This window comes from Poecilia reticulata, linkage group LG15, assembly GCF_000633615.1.
Source record: "Poecilia reticulata strain Guanapo linkage group LG15, Guppy_female_1.0+MT, whole genome shotgun sequence".
In the NCBI taxonomy this organism is placed as follows: Eukaryota; Metazoa; Chordata; class Actinopteri; order Cyprinodontiformes; family Poeciliidae; genus Poecilia; species Poecilia reticulata.
The window spans coordinates 12,817,732-12,835,457 of NC_024345.1; the positions used below are offsets into that span (position 1 = coordinate 12,817,732).

The window sequence follows — 17,726 nt, forward strand, 5'->3', positions numbered from 1 at the left end:
ACAGTAGTTGCCAAGCCAACCACAATTATATTCGACACATACTGCACATGATAGAGGGGGGGGGGGAAATCAGCTGCAGGTCAGACATTTAAAACCCCAGCTCATCTGCCAATCAGATGGTTTCCCTCCCATTTATCAAATAAATACACTGCCGACCAGGGTTTTGCAATAATCACATGTTCTCGTGAGTTCTGCCATGTCAGCAGCGCATCAAGACAAAAAACTGTATTATTCACAAACTCCTGTGAGCTCCAATACTCACTGATTATTACCTTCCCTGGTCCATACATGACACAAACAAGTTGTGAACATAAATTTTAAAAAAACTTACGTACACATTTCAAAGACTGTTCCCCACTAATTTCTTAATTTGTATTTCTCTTTGTTTAGTTCCTGTCTCACAGTGTGAAGATCATTTCTGAGAGCAAATCAGACGAAGAAAATAAAGGATTCAATAGAATAGTAAACAATAATTTGTCAGTCAATTATGATGATTTTCTTTCTTTTACAGCAAATGAAAATAATAAAGATTAAAACATTACGCCCGACTAGTAAAATAAAGTTTAACGGGAAAGGATGTTTAACATCTGCTCAAAGGTTGTCATTTTCAAAATGTACTTCTAATCTGAGAAACGGGCGTCATCAGAATGCATATGCAGATTTACTGAATGCAAATAAAAGCGTGTGAGGAAAAAAAAAAAGCTGAAAATTGAATGAAAAGAAGCACTGAAGTGTTGCTCTTGGAGGAAATCTGAGGATTAAAGGCTCTTTAATATTTCATAACGCTCCATCAACACCTTCGTCAAGGATTCCCATCCGTGGACAAATTCGGTGTGCAAAACACACGTCAGCTAAACGCAGCAGCGGCATGCGTCTGAATTGTACCCTCGAACATAAAAGGCGTCTTAAAAAAAAAAAGAGAATGTCGAATGAGGTCACTTTGAAATGCAGTGCAGCTCAGAGCTGTTCCTCAAAAGCAAAATGAACATATGTAAATGTTTTGAGAGCTTGCATAACTGGGACGTCAGACTCGGTCAAAACGATACTAAAGCGCAAACTATTTTAATAGTTGAGTTATTTACATTACAGGTGATTAAAGTGAGGCTTTATTTTATTAAATTTATTCTGTTTTATATTTTTTCCCAATTTTTTGAGCATGTTAAAAGTGTTGCGTTTCAATTTCTCAAGTTAAATAATAAATCTCTTTTACATAGTGTTTCCAGACTAATCCAAGATATAAGACAGGTCTTATTTAAAAAAAAAAAAAAAAAAAGATGAGGTGTTGCTCTCTGAAGTTCTTTCTACTCTCTAGCTTTTGAATTAATGTGTGACGCCTGAAGCAACTTCAAAGAAAAAAGGACTTTCAACTGGAAATAAGTCATCAGCTCAACATATGAACAGGCTTCGCTTCTACTCTCTGACAAAAAGTACAAATGTATTTTTCATCTCGACCGAGATAACAAAAGACCTGCTTTAGCAATCCATTCTTATTTAGTCCTGGCCTGTCAAATACTGCTACGCTGTTAAAACCCCGTGGCATGTCAGACATAAATAGCACCTCCCGGTTTCAACGCTGTGACAAAACAGCCGCCGCAATACTATTTGGCAAGAGCAAAGACAAGGCACTCCAACACACCTGGAGGTAAGAATGGAGACATGAAACCTGACTTTAAAGTTATTTAATTCGGTTTTTGCCAAAATGTCAAAGTCTTGTCCCGCCCCTTGATTGATTTGATTATTACGACTTATTGTCACACTCAACTTGTAATAATTATAGAACTTGTCAGACTGCCATTGATTGGGGACACTTGTGATAGTTCAAGAGTGTCACTAAATCTTCTTCATAAAAAGTAATGTTGAAAACTGGCGTCATTGTGGGGACATTTCAATATTAAAGGTAAATGCCAAAGCGGTTTTAAAATGCCCTCTATGAAAGATTATGCTAGAAAACCTTTTACACAAGGCGGAGTATCTTGAAAATACAAAAACCCAGCCTGAAATAAACAAGAACATGATATGTGATTAAAAAAAGCTATCTTTTTACAGAAAAAACTATTCGTAACCCTTCATCTGATTTCTGATCTTCCTTATTGCGTAATTTCAGCAAAAAATAAATCCTTCTGCCGGTTCCCACATCACTCAGTTTCCCAATGATGACATACAGGGGTAATTAGTACTGAAGTTGAGAAAGTGCTAATCCTGTACCAGGGTGCTTCCAGTTTCAACGCACACAGGCCATGCACCCACTGTTACCGACCCAACAATCACACTGAAAACACTGGTAACATGAGACGTTTTGGGAAGGGTTGTCGAGGTTTTGCTTGTGTGTCCCATTCCCATCCTGTGGGAGCAACAGAGGAAAAGCCAATTCCCGTCTCGTCTCGCGCAGATTCGTGTATTATGCTGCAGCTCCGCCGGGTTGGGATTTAAGATTGGAGGATTTGGGGATTAACGGGAACTTATCACTCATGCCACCTAAAAGAAATTTGTGAGGAAGATGAGATTCAGTGAAGTTGATTTTAACTGTGCCAGGAGCACAGTTTAGAGATCAGCTTGTCAATCTGTCAGTACAGCTCCGATCAGCTATCTTATTCACATTTTTACTGAAGTCTTTATGCGTCAAATGTGTTGACGTATTGCTGCTGCTTTATCTTATTTATTCACTAGACTGTCATCAGGTTTTCAGCTTAACTTAGTTTATTTCATCTAGGGTGATTGGATGAATACTTTTCTTTCCTTTACCATAATGACTCAATCCTGTATAGTCCAGTTAACAATTAAATCTTTTCACATTTTGAAATCATTTATGTTAATGACAGAGTAAAGTATCAGAGTATTTACTCTTGTTAACTTTGTCTGTAAGAAGGTAAAAACATTTCCACAGCCTTATATTTCCAAAGTGTGTCTAATTTAGAGCATTCTTGACATAAAGCTTTAGGAAGCAAAGACGTGTATGTTTACTCTTGTGCTACGCAGTGTTCAAATTCACTCCTAGCTAGCAGGATTCAACATGTCTGCCTCGTATTATATTCCCTCAAAACAGCTGCTGTCCTGTCCATCAAAAACTTCAATACAAAGGGCAATAGCTGGAGTCCTTGGCTTGATCCAATCAACAACACCTCAAGATAAATACACTGACAGAGGTGTGTGACCTTTCTGTTGTGAAGTTATTGATGTCCGGCAACCCTAGCAGTCCATCCTGCTGTGCCGCAGTGTGAGTCTCAGGTCTGAATCATATTGTTAGCCTTTCTTGTTCTGTCCTCTGTCTCATCCAAGCAAAACCTAATATCTCTTCAGAAAGGCGTCCTGTCAGAGGAGAAGACACAAACTCTGGCTGCTGGTTTGAAGATGATGTGTGCATGTGTGAGAACGCGGCGTCTTCTTTCTGCGGCATCTACAACCTCTCGTTCGTTTTAATTTCAAAAGCGTATGATTGTATATTTATAATTTTCTCAAATCTTCAATCAGTCCACCATGAGCATTTATAAATGCTTTTTACTGATGCGTTGCAGGATGAGGGACTGGGTGGCCTTCTCCTTGACATCAATCCGCTATTTTTTTCCCCCTCTCCGTTAAGTCATATTTTTCCTCTTTCCTACAGCCCAGATTGTCTTACAAAGATACAGAAGCTTCACAACAGCACATTCGATCATGGCTGCAGGAGAAGGTGCCTTCACACCCATCTTTATGTCAGGCTGATGTAGACCGAGGGGAAATAAATCCCTCCTCATCGATCAAACATGACTGACTGGTGTTTGTCAAGGCCCTGTAGGTGGGGTCTGTGGTTCTGTTGTCAAACACCCGGGCTCCTCGTCCACTGTGTTGTTTACTCTTTTCTTCTTCGGGTCTTTAATTCATGCTCAGGCATTAACTCACTCGTTGGAAGCAGTGCATGACTCTTTTTGTTTTGTGTCCTCTCCCGTTGCCATCTCGTTTGTTAAGTCTGTAACTCTGCCACCCAGAGACAGAGCAGTGGAAAGCTAAATCAGTCTGATGGCTATAATGACCACTGATGCTTAACACATGGAGACGTTTCTAACAGTGCATGTCCTTCCCTCATGGCCAGCAAATCAATGCCAGCCTGTCCTCAAAATGTCAAGCAGCAGCCACCCCAAGGGCTGGAAAGATAAACTGGGGTAAGGTTATTTCCTGAATGGTTTTAGCAGAACTTTCTTTCTTTTTTTTTTTTGCACAATCATATATCAGCATTCCACCACACACTGAGTGACGGGTTTGACTCGCTTCTCAGGAAAGCACGCTCAAAGCCGGGCGATAGTCCTCCGAGTCCCAAGAGCGTGTGCTTGAATTTCTCTTTTAGGGAAGTCTCAGGACGAGATTTATTCTGCTCCTCCTCGGTTTGCTTGGACAACAAAGACATTCTAATCTTTTCAATTAATTTTGTCTGCAGATGCAGGCTGACCACCTGATATTATCAAATCTGATCGGGGTCATTTGGTGTGCTCCCTAATTATTTATTGAATTTCCAACCCGGAGAGACAAAAAATAAATAAATAAAAAAATCTGATTCTTGGAAAAATGACTGAAATGGAAGGGAGAAAAAAACAGGGAGCGCTGAGCTGCAAACATAACATAAATGAACGATAATTTCGTCCCAGCGGCATCTTGTGAGAGTTGAGCATTTTAATAACTATTTATCTCAAGTTGTTATTAATGAGTAAGTATTCATAAAATTCATACTTAGCCAGTCAAGCCAAGCCAACTATATGTATAAACACATCAAAAACACCCCGACTGACCAAAGTGCTCAACAAACGTCATATGTAAGCATTAACCTTATTAAAAATAAACCAACGCGGCATAGACTATGAAATGATTGTAGTTTGTTCATACACACGAAATAGTAATGTGTGTGCACAAAACTAAATATCTTCTAAAAGTTGCTCCTTTATCATCTATCAAAACCTTTTTTTTAGAGAAATTTGAATTGTCTAAATCTACATCAGAAAGTAATAGCTTTACAAAAACTGAGGCTAAAAAAAAATCAACCACTAATTGAGTACAGACTGAAGGATTTGTACTCAAACAAAAGTTCTTAATGATACAACTAACTTTTCTGCAAGTCATGAAAGACGGTAGATACTACTACGCTGTGAAAAACACACCAAATATCTTCAACTAAGTTGCAAAACACACAACAGAGACTGAGCCTTTTAAACTCATTATAAGAAGCATGTTCGACTTATTTCTTTGAAACATTTTTTTAACATAACACATTTTTATCGGACTAAGGGAATGGCACAATCAGATATAACAGATTTAAAATGACTACAGACAAAAGTCAATAAATTCTGATGCATCTCTTGCTTGAGTAACTGCTAACACAATCGTATTTGAAATGTGGCCAGGTCTTTGATTGCAGCTGAGTGCTGGCAGTTGAGTGTTGGCACTGAAGAAAATGAATATCAGTCAGCAAAACAGTCTGTCTACTTCTGCTTGGGCTGCAGAACTAACAGTGGTGGTGTGTTGGTGGCAATGAAAGAGAGTTCATCTCTACAAGCTGCAGTGTGTGTGTGCGAGAGTCAATTTTTCTACCACTAGTCCATGTTTGGTTGAGCTTGGCACTCATTAAAAAAAAAAAAAAGTAAATACATATTTGGCTTCATTGAAGTAGCCATTTTTGCCGGTCTTTATGTTCCTGTATGTCTGAAAGAAATAGATATTTAGAAACAGTTCACGTGTGAAAACATCCTTTACAGATTTATCTGCTTTTGTCGTCATTTCCAAAACATGCCACAAATCTGTCAAAATGTAAAATGCGGGATTTTGATATTGGTTATCAGAAAAGCCTGTTTCACGCTTAGAATGCGTAACATTAACACTAAATAGGAGCTGATAATGTAAAGAATAATATGTTTTCTCCCTGCTTAATTAGCTGAGACACCATGAAACCATAGCAGATTGCATGCCAAAATTCACCCACCTTTACCTTTGCACTGTAATCTGGTAAATGCAGCTGCAGAAGTTCACACTATGGATCAGCTAAAAATGCTAAATGTTAGTAGGTCATACGGCTTTGCTAAAAAAAATAAATAAGTGTGCTCATTAAGGTACACAAGCCTTGGGAAAAGATGTTAACACAACAACAACTTTTTCCTGATCTGGCAACTCTTCTACTACACAAAATCTTTTAAAAACAAAATACGCAAGATAATTTTCTCAATAGATGGGCTGAGACTTCGAACAAATCAGAAAATAATACACAAAAAAGTGGTTGGCTAACAAAATGAATTCAGGAAAACAACATGAGTGATGGTAAAACGGAGTCAAACAGCTTTATTAAATGCCAAACCTCAGCACTGAGTATACAGACCTCCGTTGTCATCAGATTTAAATAGATGCTTGAGACACTTGTCTAAAGCAGTTATACTGCCTTGAGAAGGGACATCCAGTTGTTGTGGTGATTTTGGCCTAGATTTCTTTCTTACACTTTTTCAAACCATCAACAGTGTGACTGCAAAATATGGCACTTCATTAGGATGAGCAGCTTATTGTTGTTTAGGCATCAACATGCCAGCTTTCCATACGCACCCTCACTTCAAGTGTTAGTGTTTCAAAAACCCAAATATACCGTATTTTCCGCACTATAAGGCGCACCGGATTATAAGGTGCACCTTCAATGAATGGCCTATTTTAAAACTTTTTTCATATATAAGGCGCACCCCATTAAAATGCGCATAGAATAGACGCTACAGTAGAGGCTGGAGTTACGTTATGCATCCACTAGATGGAGCAGCACTAAACAGAATGTCAACAAAACAGTCCGACTCCGGTCGACGAGGAGAACCTTCTGCGACTGGGCCGGGGCGTGGCCGGACAATGGTGACCTGTCTCCGTCCGCACACAGCATGTTCATGGAGAACGTGGTACTAAATGACCTGCAGATGACCTGATTCTAGACGGTCGGTAGGTAGATAAGTCAGTCAAACTTTATTAACAAACCAGCGTTATGACAACTATCCCAGCATGCACMGCGCGTTTCTTCTTCTACGGGCGAAAATGAAGTCGGCGGCTGCTTACCGTAGTTGCTAGACTTGTTGTGGCTCAACATTGGTCCATATATAAGGTTCACCGTATTATAAGGCGTACTGTCAGCTTTTGAGGAAATTGAAGGTTTTTAGGTGCGCCTTATAGTGCGGAAAATACGGTACTTGTTTTGCTCTTGTAAGGTCAATCGGGAAGCTGACTGACAATAACTTAGAAATTTACTTTTAAGGTATTGTTGCGGGCTGCATAGTGGCGCAGTTGGTAGAGCTGTTGCCTTGCAGCAAGAAGGTTCTGGGTTCAATTCCCAGCTGGGGGTCTTTCTGCATGGAGTTTGCATGTTCTCCCTGTGTATGCGTGGGTTTTCTCCGGGTACTCCAGTTTCCTCCCACAGTCCAAAAACATGACTGTCAGGTTAATTGGCCTCTCCAAATTGCCCCTAGGTGTGAGTGTGTGTGTGTGCGCATGGTTGTTTGTCCTGTGTGTCTCTGTGTTGCCCTGCAACAGACTGGCAACCTGTCCAGGGTGTACCTCACCCCTCACCCAAAACATCAGCTGGAGATAGGCACCAGCAACCCTCCCAACCCCACTGAGGGACAAGGGTGCAAGAAAATGGATGGATGGTATTGTTGCAGGATTACTGACCAGGGTTCCTAATTATGCTTCATTTCAAAACTCCCAACTATCCCACACTCAAATTTTCTGGATGGATGGATAGATAGAACGGAACAAGTCTAAAAATTCAAATATTTCCCATATATTTCTTCGTATTTTTTCTTTTCCTTATTTAGCTCTAAAATAATTCCATACTTTTCCAGACTAGCTGGGAACTCTGAAGAGAGCAATTTCCCTAAATTATCTGCATGTAGAAGAAGAAGGAGAAGAAGAAGAAGAAGAAGAAGAAGGAGAAGAAGAAGAAAAAAAAATCTAATTTATTACATATAAATCCTACTTGACACTTTTATTTAAAGCGCCTGATTGCTGACACTTAAAATCGCAGCATAACATTGGCAGTCTGGCACCATATCCACACAGGTGGGGTGGGGCTGTAATAAACAAGAGTCAACATCCTGCTGACATCAAAGAGGCTGCACTATTTCAGCACTCACGCTGCCCCTTCAAACTGTTTTTGCTCCCTGCATTTTTATACGAGCTAAACCTGTGGATGAAAGCTTTAATGACTCCGCGCTGAGCTGATGTGAGCAGAGAACACCTCCAGAGCTCCATGGTATGTGCGTCTGGTGCCAAAGTGACCAGTATAGGTGATAATGTGGTATAGAGGTTAAACTGGATTCAAAAATAATAGTTTACTTGTATAAACTTGTTTGATTTATATGAAGTACAGCATAGTTTTATTCTCTCATACAGCACACAAAGAATTTGTTGACATTCAAAGACGCCCGTTTCGTCACAGGAAATTGAAATTCGTGTTTATTCTATTTATCAAGCATTTTCTTATTTTCTGTCTGTGTCTTTGACATTTGCTCAGGTTTACCACAGCCACATGAAATATTTGCTCATGTGCCACAATGCTCTCCTCTAGCTCCCCCACACAGTTTACACGGTCCTATCAATTCAGCAGATTAAATTTAGAGCATCTGCCAAAGAAAATATATATATATCCTGTTTTGGTTTATGTTTTGAAAGCCAGAGATGAAGCTGCATCCTCCTGGATGTTAAACTCATCTGTTCGTCTGACAGCAGTCTGACTTCCTTTTATTGTTGCGCAAAGATGGACCTACAAAAACAAACTCTGCATCCTTTCTGCACTTTCTCTAACAGTGAGGTACACAGCACAGCTGCGGGAGTCTGGATATATTCTGAAAAAAAAAAAATAACTTAAATGAGCACAAATTATGCACATATGCCAAAGAATTGGGACTCTGTCTGATGTAGTTTTGATAAGTTTTGATAAGGACCTTAAGTCATTTCTTGAAAACTCAGTTCAATTGAGTCATTCAATTTAGATGATTTATGCAGTCCTGATTCACAACAAATGTTTCCCCAAGGCAGTTTACAAAACAAACTGATTTAATTTATTTACTGAAATACACAGTCAATTCAAGCCAACCACGCAAACAGATTCTTCCCATTCAGACTCACCCTCCTTTAAGCTGAAAACCTCGTTTTTGACATTTTCCAGGGCCGTGGACAGGGACCAGACGTGCAGCGCAAAGCCCAGAAAGACAAAGTTCCTCCGGCGGCTCCAGTGTCTCATCACGCCCGGTGCTCGGATGAAAAAATAAAAAATACAAATCTTCCGATCACACAGCGACAGTTTTATCAGTCCAGCGCCTCCAGGCTCTGCATGCAATTTGACTTGATTTAGAGACGGGTTGAAGCAGCTCACAGTAGTGGGAGAAATACTAAAACAGACTTTAAAGGCATGCAGAAACTTTCCCTTAAAGCAAGTAACATGTTTCAAGCTACAAGGTGGGAGAAACATAGAGATAAACCTGCAAGGTGGATATTATTATTATTGTTGTTTTTGCGTGGAAGTGTCTCTTTTAAAGGATTGAGTTAGAAAGAGGCAGAAAACGAAGACCGACAGAGAGACAGACAGAGAGAGAGAGAGAGAGAGAGAGAGAGGATGTAGGAGCAGAGGACTCGCCGGAGCAGCAACACCGAGCCATGTGCGCTTTGGAGTCTGCTGGGTCCAAAAGCCTGTTAAGTTAACGACTCACCCGGTACCCCGCCTCGAAAAATAGGTGCCACCCTCTTCCCAGCCAACTCTATGTACATGCGATTACATAGAGTAATCGCATGTGCATAATGCAACGATTCCTGTGCATTTTTCTGGTTTTAATCAGCAGTTATTGTTTATATGTGGAAACGTTTAAACCAGGGGTCCCCAAACTTTTTCCTGTGAGGGCCACATAACTTGTCCCTTCTCTGGTGGGGGGCCGGAGTCAGTTTGTAACAGAAAAAGTGTGTGGGGGGAGGGAGGGAGGGAGGGTGCGCGCGTTTCTCGATTGATTCTTACCCAGAAAGCACATGGGCAAAAACCGTTAGTGAAACGGTCACTGGGGCTGACTAGTATATAGCCGGACCAAAGGGACTTATGAATTCCTAATATGTTAACATAAAGGATCGTTTTGAAGTATAAGCTGCTACTTACAGGTATTGCCTCGAAGAATTCGGAATGCGGCGTTCATAACAAGCACATGTGTTCATCTGCTCTACCGCTAGCAAACAACCGTACTGATTAAATAACATAAAAGTCAAGCAGTTCCCTAAAAGTCCAACAGATGGCAGCAATGCGTCATGCAAAACAAAATACCCACAGTTTACAGGACACACCTCCTGCTAAAGAGCCCCCTGGTGGTTGAAGAAAAATCCACATATAAACCGGAAAAAACAATACATGAAGAAAAAAAAACATTTTCTGGGATAGTGGGTTAACACAGGATTGAGTTAGATCTTATACGACTGTATAAGATCATTAAAAAAAAACAGTTGTGAATATATTAAGAAAAAACCACATTAACTAATTCAACTAATGCATTTTTTCTCACTTTGTCACAGAGGCTTTGTTTTGTAAAATTCCTTTTTGGAACAGAAGTTACAAGACTTGTGTGAGGGATCAGAAGTCTGTTTATTATCAGTGGGAATATACCATGGATAGATTGAAGTCATGAGGTTTGGAGAAACAAAAATTCAGACCTGAGTCCATGCCTGTCACTGGCCAATTAGATAAACTCCTAATTAAATAGTTCACAGAGACACAAAACACATTTTCTCTATAAATATGAATGGAAGCTAAACAGAGGACTAATACAGCAAGAGTATTTATTATATAAATTTTTTATATGAAGTAATTTTTTTTTATGAAGTAACAAGAAAATTCACTCTCTGATCCGATTTATGTTGTTGCTTTATTACTGTCGGTTGTTTTTTTAAAATCTTATATAAACATGGCTGACTTGTTCACAAGCTCCCTCATTCTATGGTTTATTGGACACAGCCTCAAGCAGAAGAATAAATAAATAAAATCTTAATAAAAACAGCTTTGAATATGGAAATAGTTTTATATAGGACCGGTCTTGATGCACTTTATGAAGAAATATTAAAATTACTGGCATAGGATGAAATCAATCCATGTTCACTGATGTGTTACACAATTAGTTTTTTTTCTGCAGTGAAGCATTTCCCAGCTGAACTCTGAGATACTGCCTGAGTTTCTTAGAAACATGAACTGCCTTATATTTATGTTAACTGTGCTATTAAAATATTTTTAGAATTACTGTAGGCTATTAATAATGTCAATCAGCCTTTATTGTGAGTTCTTTGGGGATTTTCTTCCCTTTCACTGCTCTTTTCTTGCTTTCCTATTTCTCTGCATCCCTCCTCACCCCCCAACACACACACACACACACGCACGCACACACACATGCCAGCTTCACCCAGGCCCCATCTGTGTCCTGTGGTTGCTACCTAGAATGGTCCACCCTAATCTTTCTTACTTTGTGCACTGCAGGCATAAAGGCCACAGATGTCTCTGTGGAGCCTATATCTCAGTCAGATTGGATATTGTCTGTGATCATCATTTTCCAAGTCTCTCCAAAGATTCTCAATCAGATTTGAGTTTGTACTTTGACTGGACAATTCTAACACACAACTGTGTTTTGATCCAGGCCAGCTTGAATGTAGCTCTGGGTGTTTATCCTGATGGAAGAATAATATAAATCCATCAATTCTGACCAGATTCTCTAAGAAAAAATGTACCCACAGGATTATACTGCCATCACCATGTTTTTTGTACATAGAGAGTCTGTCTACGGTGATGTGCAGTGATGTGCAGTGTTGGTTTTTCATCTAACGCAACATTTAAACAATAGATAAGAATTTAAGTTTTGGTCTCAACTGACATTTCTTTGGGGATTTTTTTCTTTCTATCCCTTACATACTGTAGCTTGTTGCAATTTTTTAAATGTTTTATTGGCTCTAGCGGCCTTTATTTGAGTGTGGTCAGGTAGGAAAGCAGGAAATGAGAGAGGGGGAAGACACGCGGAAAGGATCGTCCGGCCAGGACTCAAACCCGTGACAGTCGTGTCAAGGTCGAAGGCCTCCATACATGGGTTACGCTTCACCCCCGCGCCACCGCAGCACCCCAGCTTGAGGCAAATTTTAAATAAACCTTTCATTCACCAACAACTTTCTTTAAATGCATTATTTGCTTCTATATAGTCACAAATAAAAAGAAAGCCGAGACTCAATGTTTGGATGAAACCCGTGCCAATCTTATCTTATAAGTTTTCTTTGTAAAAGCCACCGCAGCGCGATAACCTGAGGGCAGTTGTCATTCTAGCTTGTGGAGGGACCAAGGAGCACAGTCCACAATATGCAGAGACAGTAATGTGACATACAGACACATGATTCCTCAGAGAGAGGGAAGCTGACTGACAAGAGCCTGTCTTCTCAGATATAACTCTTGTCAGTCAGTGTTCAGCTTCTGAAACCTGCCTACATGGCAACACAAAAATTGCTAACCCAATGTGGAGCGATCCCAAACAGATTTCTTGGTAACACTGGAAGGAGAAACACGAACACATATTAATGTTCTTTGCCATGGCCAAGAGATGGAAATGAAAGCTTTCAACACACCAGGCAGTCTTTTTTATATTACAGCTTTATTTACTGTCGTAGTTTTTGAGGTTCACAAAAGGTTTGTCGCCCCACCTTAGATGTTTATGGTGTGTTTGTTTTAACTCTCTCCAGGTCCCAGTGAGCACGTTTTAAAATGCTTGTCACCCTGACAGACTATAAGCCGATCAAACTCCCGGGTTGCACTGGAGGAGAGGATCCTCCTCTCCTATAACAGAGTCATCTTTGGTTTGGAGCTCTGTGACATATGACCTTTTTCTTCACATGTGTCTCATGAGTTCGATTAGCTTGAAATGCCATCGTTCCAGATTGGTGCTCGCAGAGGCCTTGAAACAGACGTGAAGCCAATGATGAAACACGGTCAGGCTCCCTCACGTCAAGGACAAAGCTGTCCCGCTGATAAAGTCAGGTGGCTCAGGTCAAAACCAACTTTTACCCTTTTTATTGTGTCTTCTTACACTTGCACAACTATGAAGAGCATAACGTTGATGAAAACTTATTTTTAAACATCGAGTTATTTGCAAATGGTTTTACTAGCGATTTATCATTCACATTTGAAAGGTTAAGATCATATGCTTCATCTAAACCTCTAACAGGCATTGACAGTTCATTCTGTGAAAGTTGTTGACACAAAACGATGCCAGAAAAGTTTCATCGATTAAATACTTTACCTTGAATAAATGTTTCTGCTACATCATAGCATTAATATTAATATTTAACAATAAAATGCATTACATGATCTAAATGCTTTTATGCAAAACAAAGAAGCAACAATTGCTCCTAATTGTGCTAAAATAAAAGAATATATAAATAGATCCTTACATCGGTTATTTAGAGTGATTTTAAATGTTGATAGAAAAACGAATGCAAAAATGTTCAAACTATCTGCAGTCGGCTGCTTATCAAACATGCCACCCATATTTTGTCTTCTCTAGGTTTTAACAGTTTTACTTTAGTGATAGAAATAGACAGCACACTTTTAATTTACACACCATAACTGTTTAAATTCTTCTAAGATTTTTATGGTTTTGAATCTGAAACATTTTCAGATCTGGATAACCAGTCCCCACCAAACAGCTACAAGAGATTTAGTCCCCACCAAACAGCTACAAGAGATTTTGGGAACAATGCAAACAAAATCATGTTTAACCGTTTGCAACAAGAGCCAACTAACACTGGACATTCAATAGACACCACCCATATGCAGTCAGTGTTTTTAAATGAAGGTGGCGCCTGATGAGGTTGAGTTCATCTTTGCAGAATCTGGTCCAGAACTCTCTGCAAGACAAGAAAGACACAAACGTTACTGGTAGATCTTCTCAATCGGCTGACCAAAACCCATTTATCAGCACTCAGTTCTTTCCTCTCCTGGTCTGTTAGCAGCTGCTCAGCATCAGACCGCAGCAGCTACCACCGCTAAATTGGCTTTCACACCCATCAGCTTCACCCCCGAGGTGCCCAAGCCTGTGGGTAAAGGGGATAAGTCTGGCCAGCTATCTGACTTCTCTGCAATCATACTCCTACAAATGTACTACCCAGCAGCTGGAATCTCATTTCAGACAGCATTCAGCACCACCCACCCTTCACCTTGTGCTATCAGACCCTTGCTGTGAGTCTTTGCTGGGCTTCCCCGTCAGCGCGCGATAAAAATGAGGTCTCCAAATCACACAGCGTTTGTTCGGGAGGAACTCGTTCTTTTTCTCCTGATCCAGCTAATGGCTTCATTTGAGAGGTGGAGAGGTCACACTTACATCGTAGCTGCAAAAACTTTTTTTTTTTTTCCACCAAGAAATGAACTTTTCTTCTGCAGACCCACAGCTGCCAGCTGTGCTACGGAAGTAAAACCCCAGGTTACTGTTGATAAAAATCTGGCCTCGTGTAAAGCAGGTCTCAGAGTTAAAAATGATTCTCAGATCAGTCACAGACACAATTATGAAATTCAGGGGGGAAAAATAAACACTTTTACATTTAGTTTTGCGTTACTTAAGTACTCAGAGATTTGATACGTCTCTTTACATTTCTTACTTCTTCTCTGGTTGACAGCAAACTCATTGTTCAGGTTATAATAGGAAAGAAAGTGATGGTTCACCACAGGTGAACAGGAGAGGGTCTGACTGACACTGCATGTCCTAAATACATCACTCATTTTCCAAGTTCCTCTATCTGTCTGAAAAGGCAGAAACATAGGCTTAAAATATTCTCCTTATGCGTATTGCTTAGTACCAACTAATACTTCTTATTCTGAAGCTTAATACTACAATTGTTTGTAGTTCTTATACCGAGACAACAAGCAGACTTTGTTGGTCATGTCCTGATATTCATCTTCCAATCTGTAAGCACAATTTACAGATTGCATATATAAAAAAATTAAGATTTTGAATTTTTGAGTAATAAAGAAGCAGAAGTATGTTTTTATAATAGTTCAGACAGAAACAGATGCACAAGGCTTTAACAGCTTAACACTGACCTCTGCTGGACAAAGTAAAAAAATGCATATTCTCAGAAATAAATGTAGTTTATAATCAATCTATCCATCTACCCATATGCCTACCTACCTAGGCATAACTCCACTCATCTAATTTCAAACCTTCTCTGACAAAGTAATACTTATTAAGAATCATGGAACTATAAAATATAAATATGTAAGAGCTTAGAATTGATAGACATTAATGACTCTGGAATACATAGTGTTCATACTGTAGATGCTAAATCAATGTGGACATAAAAAAATTCACCACTTCATTTGCATTGAAGACATGCAATGAATTTAAATATATAAACAGAGCCAGCCTAAGGTACATGCAAGGTAAGCGGCTGCTCAGTTTCCCAACACCACCTGGGGGCCCCCAAGACATCCATCCATTTTCTTTACACCCTTGTGCGGGAGGGCTGCTGGTGCCTATCTCCAGCTAATGTTCCAGGTGAGAGGTGGGGGTCAGCCTGGACAGGTCGCCAGTCTGTCGCAGGGCAACACAGAGACAGAAAGGACAAACAACCATGCACTCACACACTCACACCTTGGGACAATTTGGAGAGGCCAATTAACCTGACAGTCATGTTTTTGGACTGTGGAAGGAAACCAGAGTACCTGGAGAAAACCCACGCATACACAGGGAGAACATGCAAACTCCATGCAGAAAGACTGGGGCCGGGAATTGAACCCAGAACCTTCTTGCTACAAGGCAACAGCTCTACCAACTACGCCACTGTGCAGCCTGCCCCCAAAACAATCATATGATTTTACTTTGTAGTGAAATACAGCACCTTTGGCACATTTCGCATACCTGTTCCAAATTAAAAAAATAAAAAAATACGATGTTAGTCTTGTTGACTGGTTCACTGTAAAAGCTTTTGTTTACAGAAGTTGCAAAGAATATTTTTCCTTGTTTGCTACTCCTGTCCTTTATGGTTAAAATCAATAGCCATAGTTATACTGGTATCATGTTATCAGATTACAAATTGCACCAATAATAGTAGATACGCTACGGCCACAGTGTAGCCTCAGAATGATGAAGTATCTGTTTTTGACATGTTGGTATGAAGGCCCCTGAATTAACATCTGATTAGGGCCCCAAAAATTCCTGATAAGAATCTACGACAAACTCAAACTTGTTTAAAATTCAGCTCTTGTTTTGAAAACGGATTGAAATTGTTTGTGGTATCATCTCTCCACCCTGGAAGTAGAAAAGTTGTAGAAAGTTATTTCAAAGAGAAAAAGTGGCAATGAAGACACATGCAGCTGCTTATGTCAAATATAATAAAATATACTGATGCATTAATCTATTTTGTCTTTTTATTTTCTCTCAGACTGGGCTCAAACAATCGTTGAATTCCCAGCTGATCAATCCGATGTGCTTGTAATCCAACATCCTATCAGAGTTTCACATTGATCCCATTTACCTTTTTGAAGACCTCTGCTCTCAGTCTGTTGGTTTGAGATATAGCCCGTTTTTTCTCCTCCTCCTTTTTCTTTGTCACCTCCGGCAGCTTGTTGTAAATCCTTCAGACGCAAAAAAGAGAAAATTCAGACAGTGCAGAGGAAAATACAATCAGAAATCTAAGGGTGACTGAGCCATGCCAACACACTGGCGTTTTGGAGACAAGGTGTTATCAAGTAAACACTCTGCAAACACACGCTCCCCTTTATCACATGCAGAACTACTGCCAATTTTTTTTCTTCAGGAGATCCACCAAATGAGATAGTGTTGCTTTTGAAAAAAAAGAAAAAAAAACAATTACAATGGGAAACCTTCAACAGATCAGGCGTGTTTTACCAGATAAGCAGAGAGAGAGAGAGAGAAAAAAAGAGATAAGATGTAGAGGTTACCTCATATCTTCTGCCAAAACATTTGAGCATCAAATTTGTTGGGTGTCAACAGCATGTGGATGCATGTGTGTGTGTGTGTTGTGTATGAAAGGGAAACTTGATGGGATCGACTGCAATATGAAAACGAGAATGAAAACCCCACACGACTCTCTTTGAGAGGGGGTTAGTTTAGAGGACTCACCGTCTGGACCTGAGCTGCATCTCTCTGCCTGATATAGACCGCTCTCTCGGCTTGAAAAGGTTATCTAGGACACACACATCCACAGCCCAACAAGCACACAGGAATAACAAACAGGAATTAATATGGAAATCAAGCTTGCATATGTAAATACACACTGATGGATGAGCTTTCCATTTTAGACTGTAACACCGTCCTCCATTAGTCCACTGACACAAAAAAAACCCACACAGAGACACTGAGACACTGTCACACACACACACTGTCACACACACACACACACACACACACACACACACACACACACACACACACACACACACACACACACTCACTCACACACCATAACTTTTTTGTACTGGCAGATCCAGTTCTGGTACTGTCAATTCTGTCAGACTGAAAGTGAAGTGAAAAGCATTGAGGTATTATTGGACCATAAGCTTTAATTTCTTCTTCATGACACATAAAAAACTATAAGCTTATTGTTCCCTGAGTCTGCTTTTCCAGGGTCGGATAAGCAGAAGAAGATGAATGGATGGATGGATGGATGGATGGATGGATGGATGGATGGATGGATGGATGGATGGATGGATGGATGGATGGATGGATGGATGG

General features: G+C 39.9%; 2 protein-coding genes across 6 annotated transcripts in view; both read right to left on the minus strand.

Moving 5' to 3' along the window:
• Nucleotides 1-9,565, minus strand: part of adam12b (ADAM metallopeptidase domain 12b) — a 95,474-nt gene extending 85,909 nt beyond the window's left edge. For both annotated transcript variants that reach the window (XM_008429319.2, XM_008429318.2), the window contains exon 1: nucleotides 9,106-9,565. In XM_008429319.2, the coding sequence (XP_008427541.1) occupies nucleotides 9,106-9,448 (343 nt within the window). In that variant the 5' untranslated portion in view covers nucleotides 9,449-9,565. The remainder of the gene's footprint in view (nucleotides 1-9,105) is intronic.
• A 2,744-nt stretch (nucleotides 9,566-12,309) lies between these two features.
• The window catches only part of LOC103476762 (uncharacterized), a 17,121-nt gene continuing 11,704 nt past the window's right edge, over nucleotides 12,310-17,726 (minus strand). For 3 of the 4 annotated variants that reach the window (XM_008429323.2, XM_008429322.2, XM_008429321.2), the window contains 3 exons: nucleotides 17,115-17,178; nucleotides 16,507-16,606; nucleotides 12,311-13,884 (listed from right to left, as the gene is read on the minus strand). In XM_008429323.2, the coding sequence (XP_008427545.1) occupies nucleotides 13,855-13,884; nucleotides 16,507-16,606; nucleotides 17,115-17,178 (194 nt within the window). In that variant the 3' untranslated portion in view covers nucleotides 12,311-13,854. Of the gene's footprint in view, nucleotides 13,885-16,506; nucleotides 16,607-17,114; nucleotides 17,179-17,726 lie in introns of all 4 variants that reach the window. The other variant, XM_017308807.1, reaches the window with a different exon arrangement.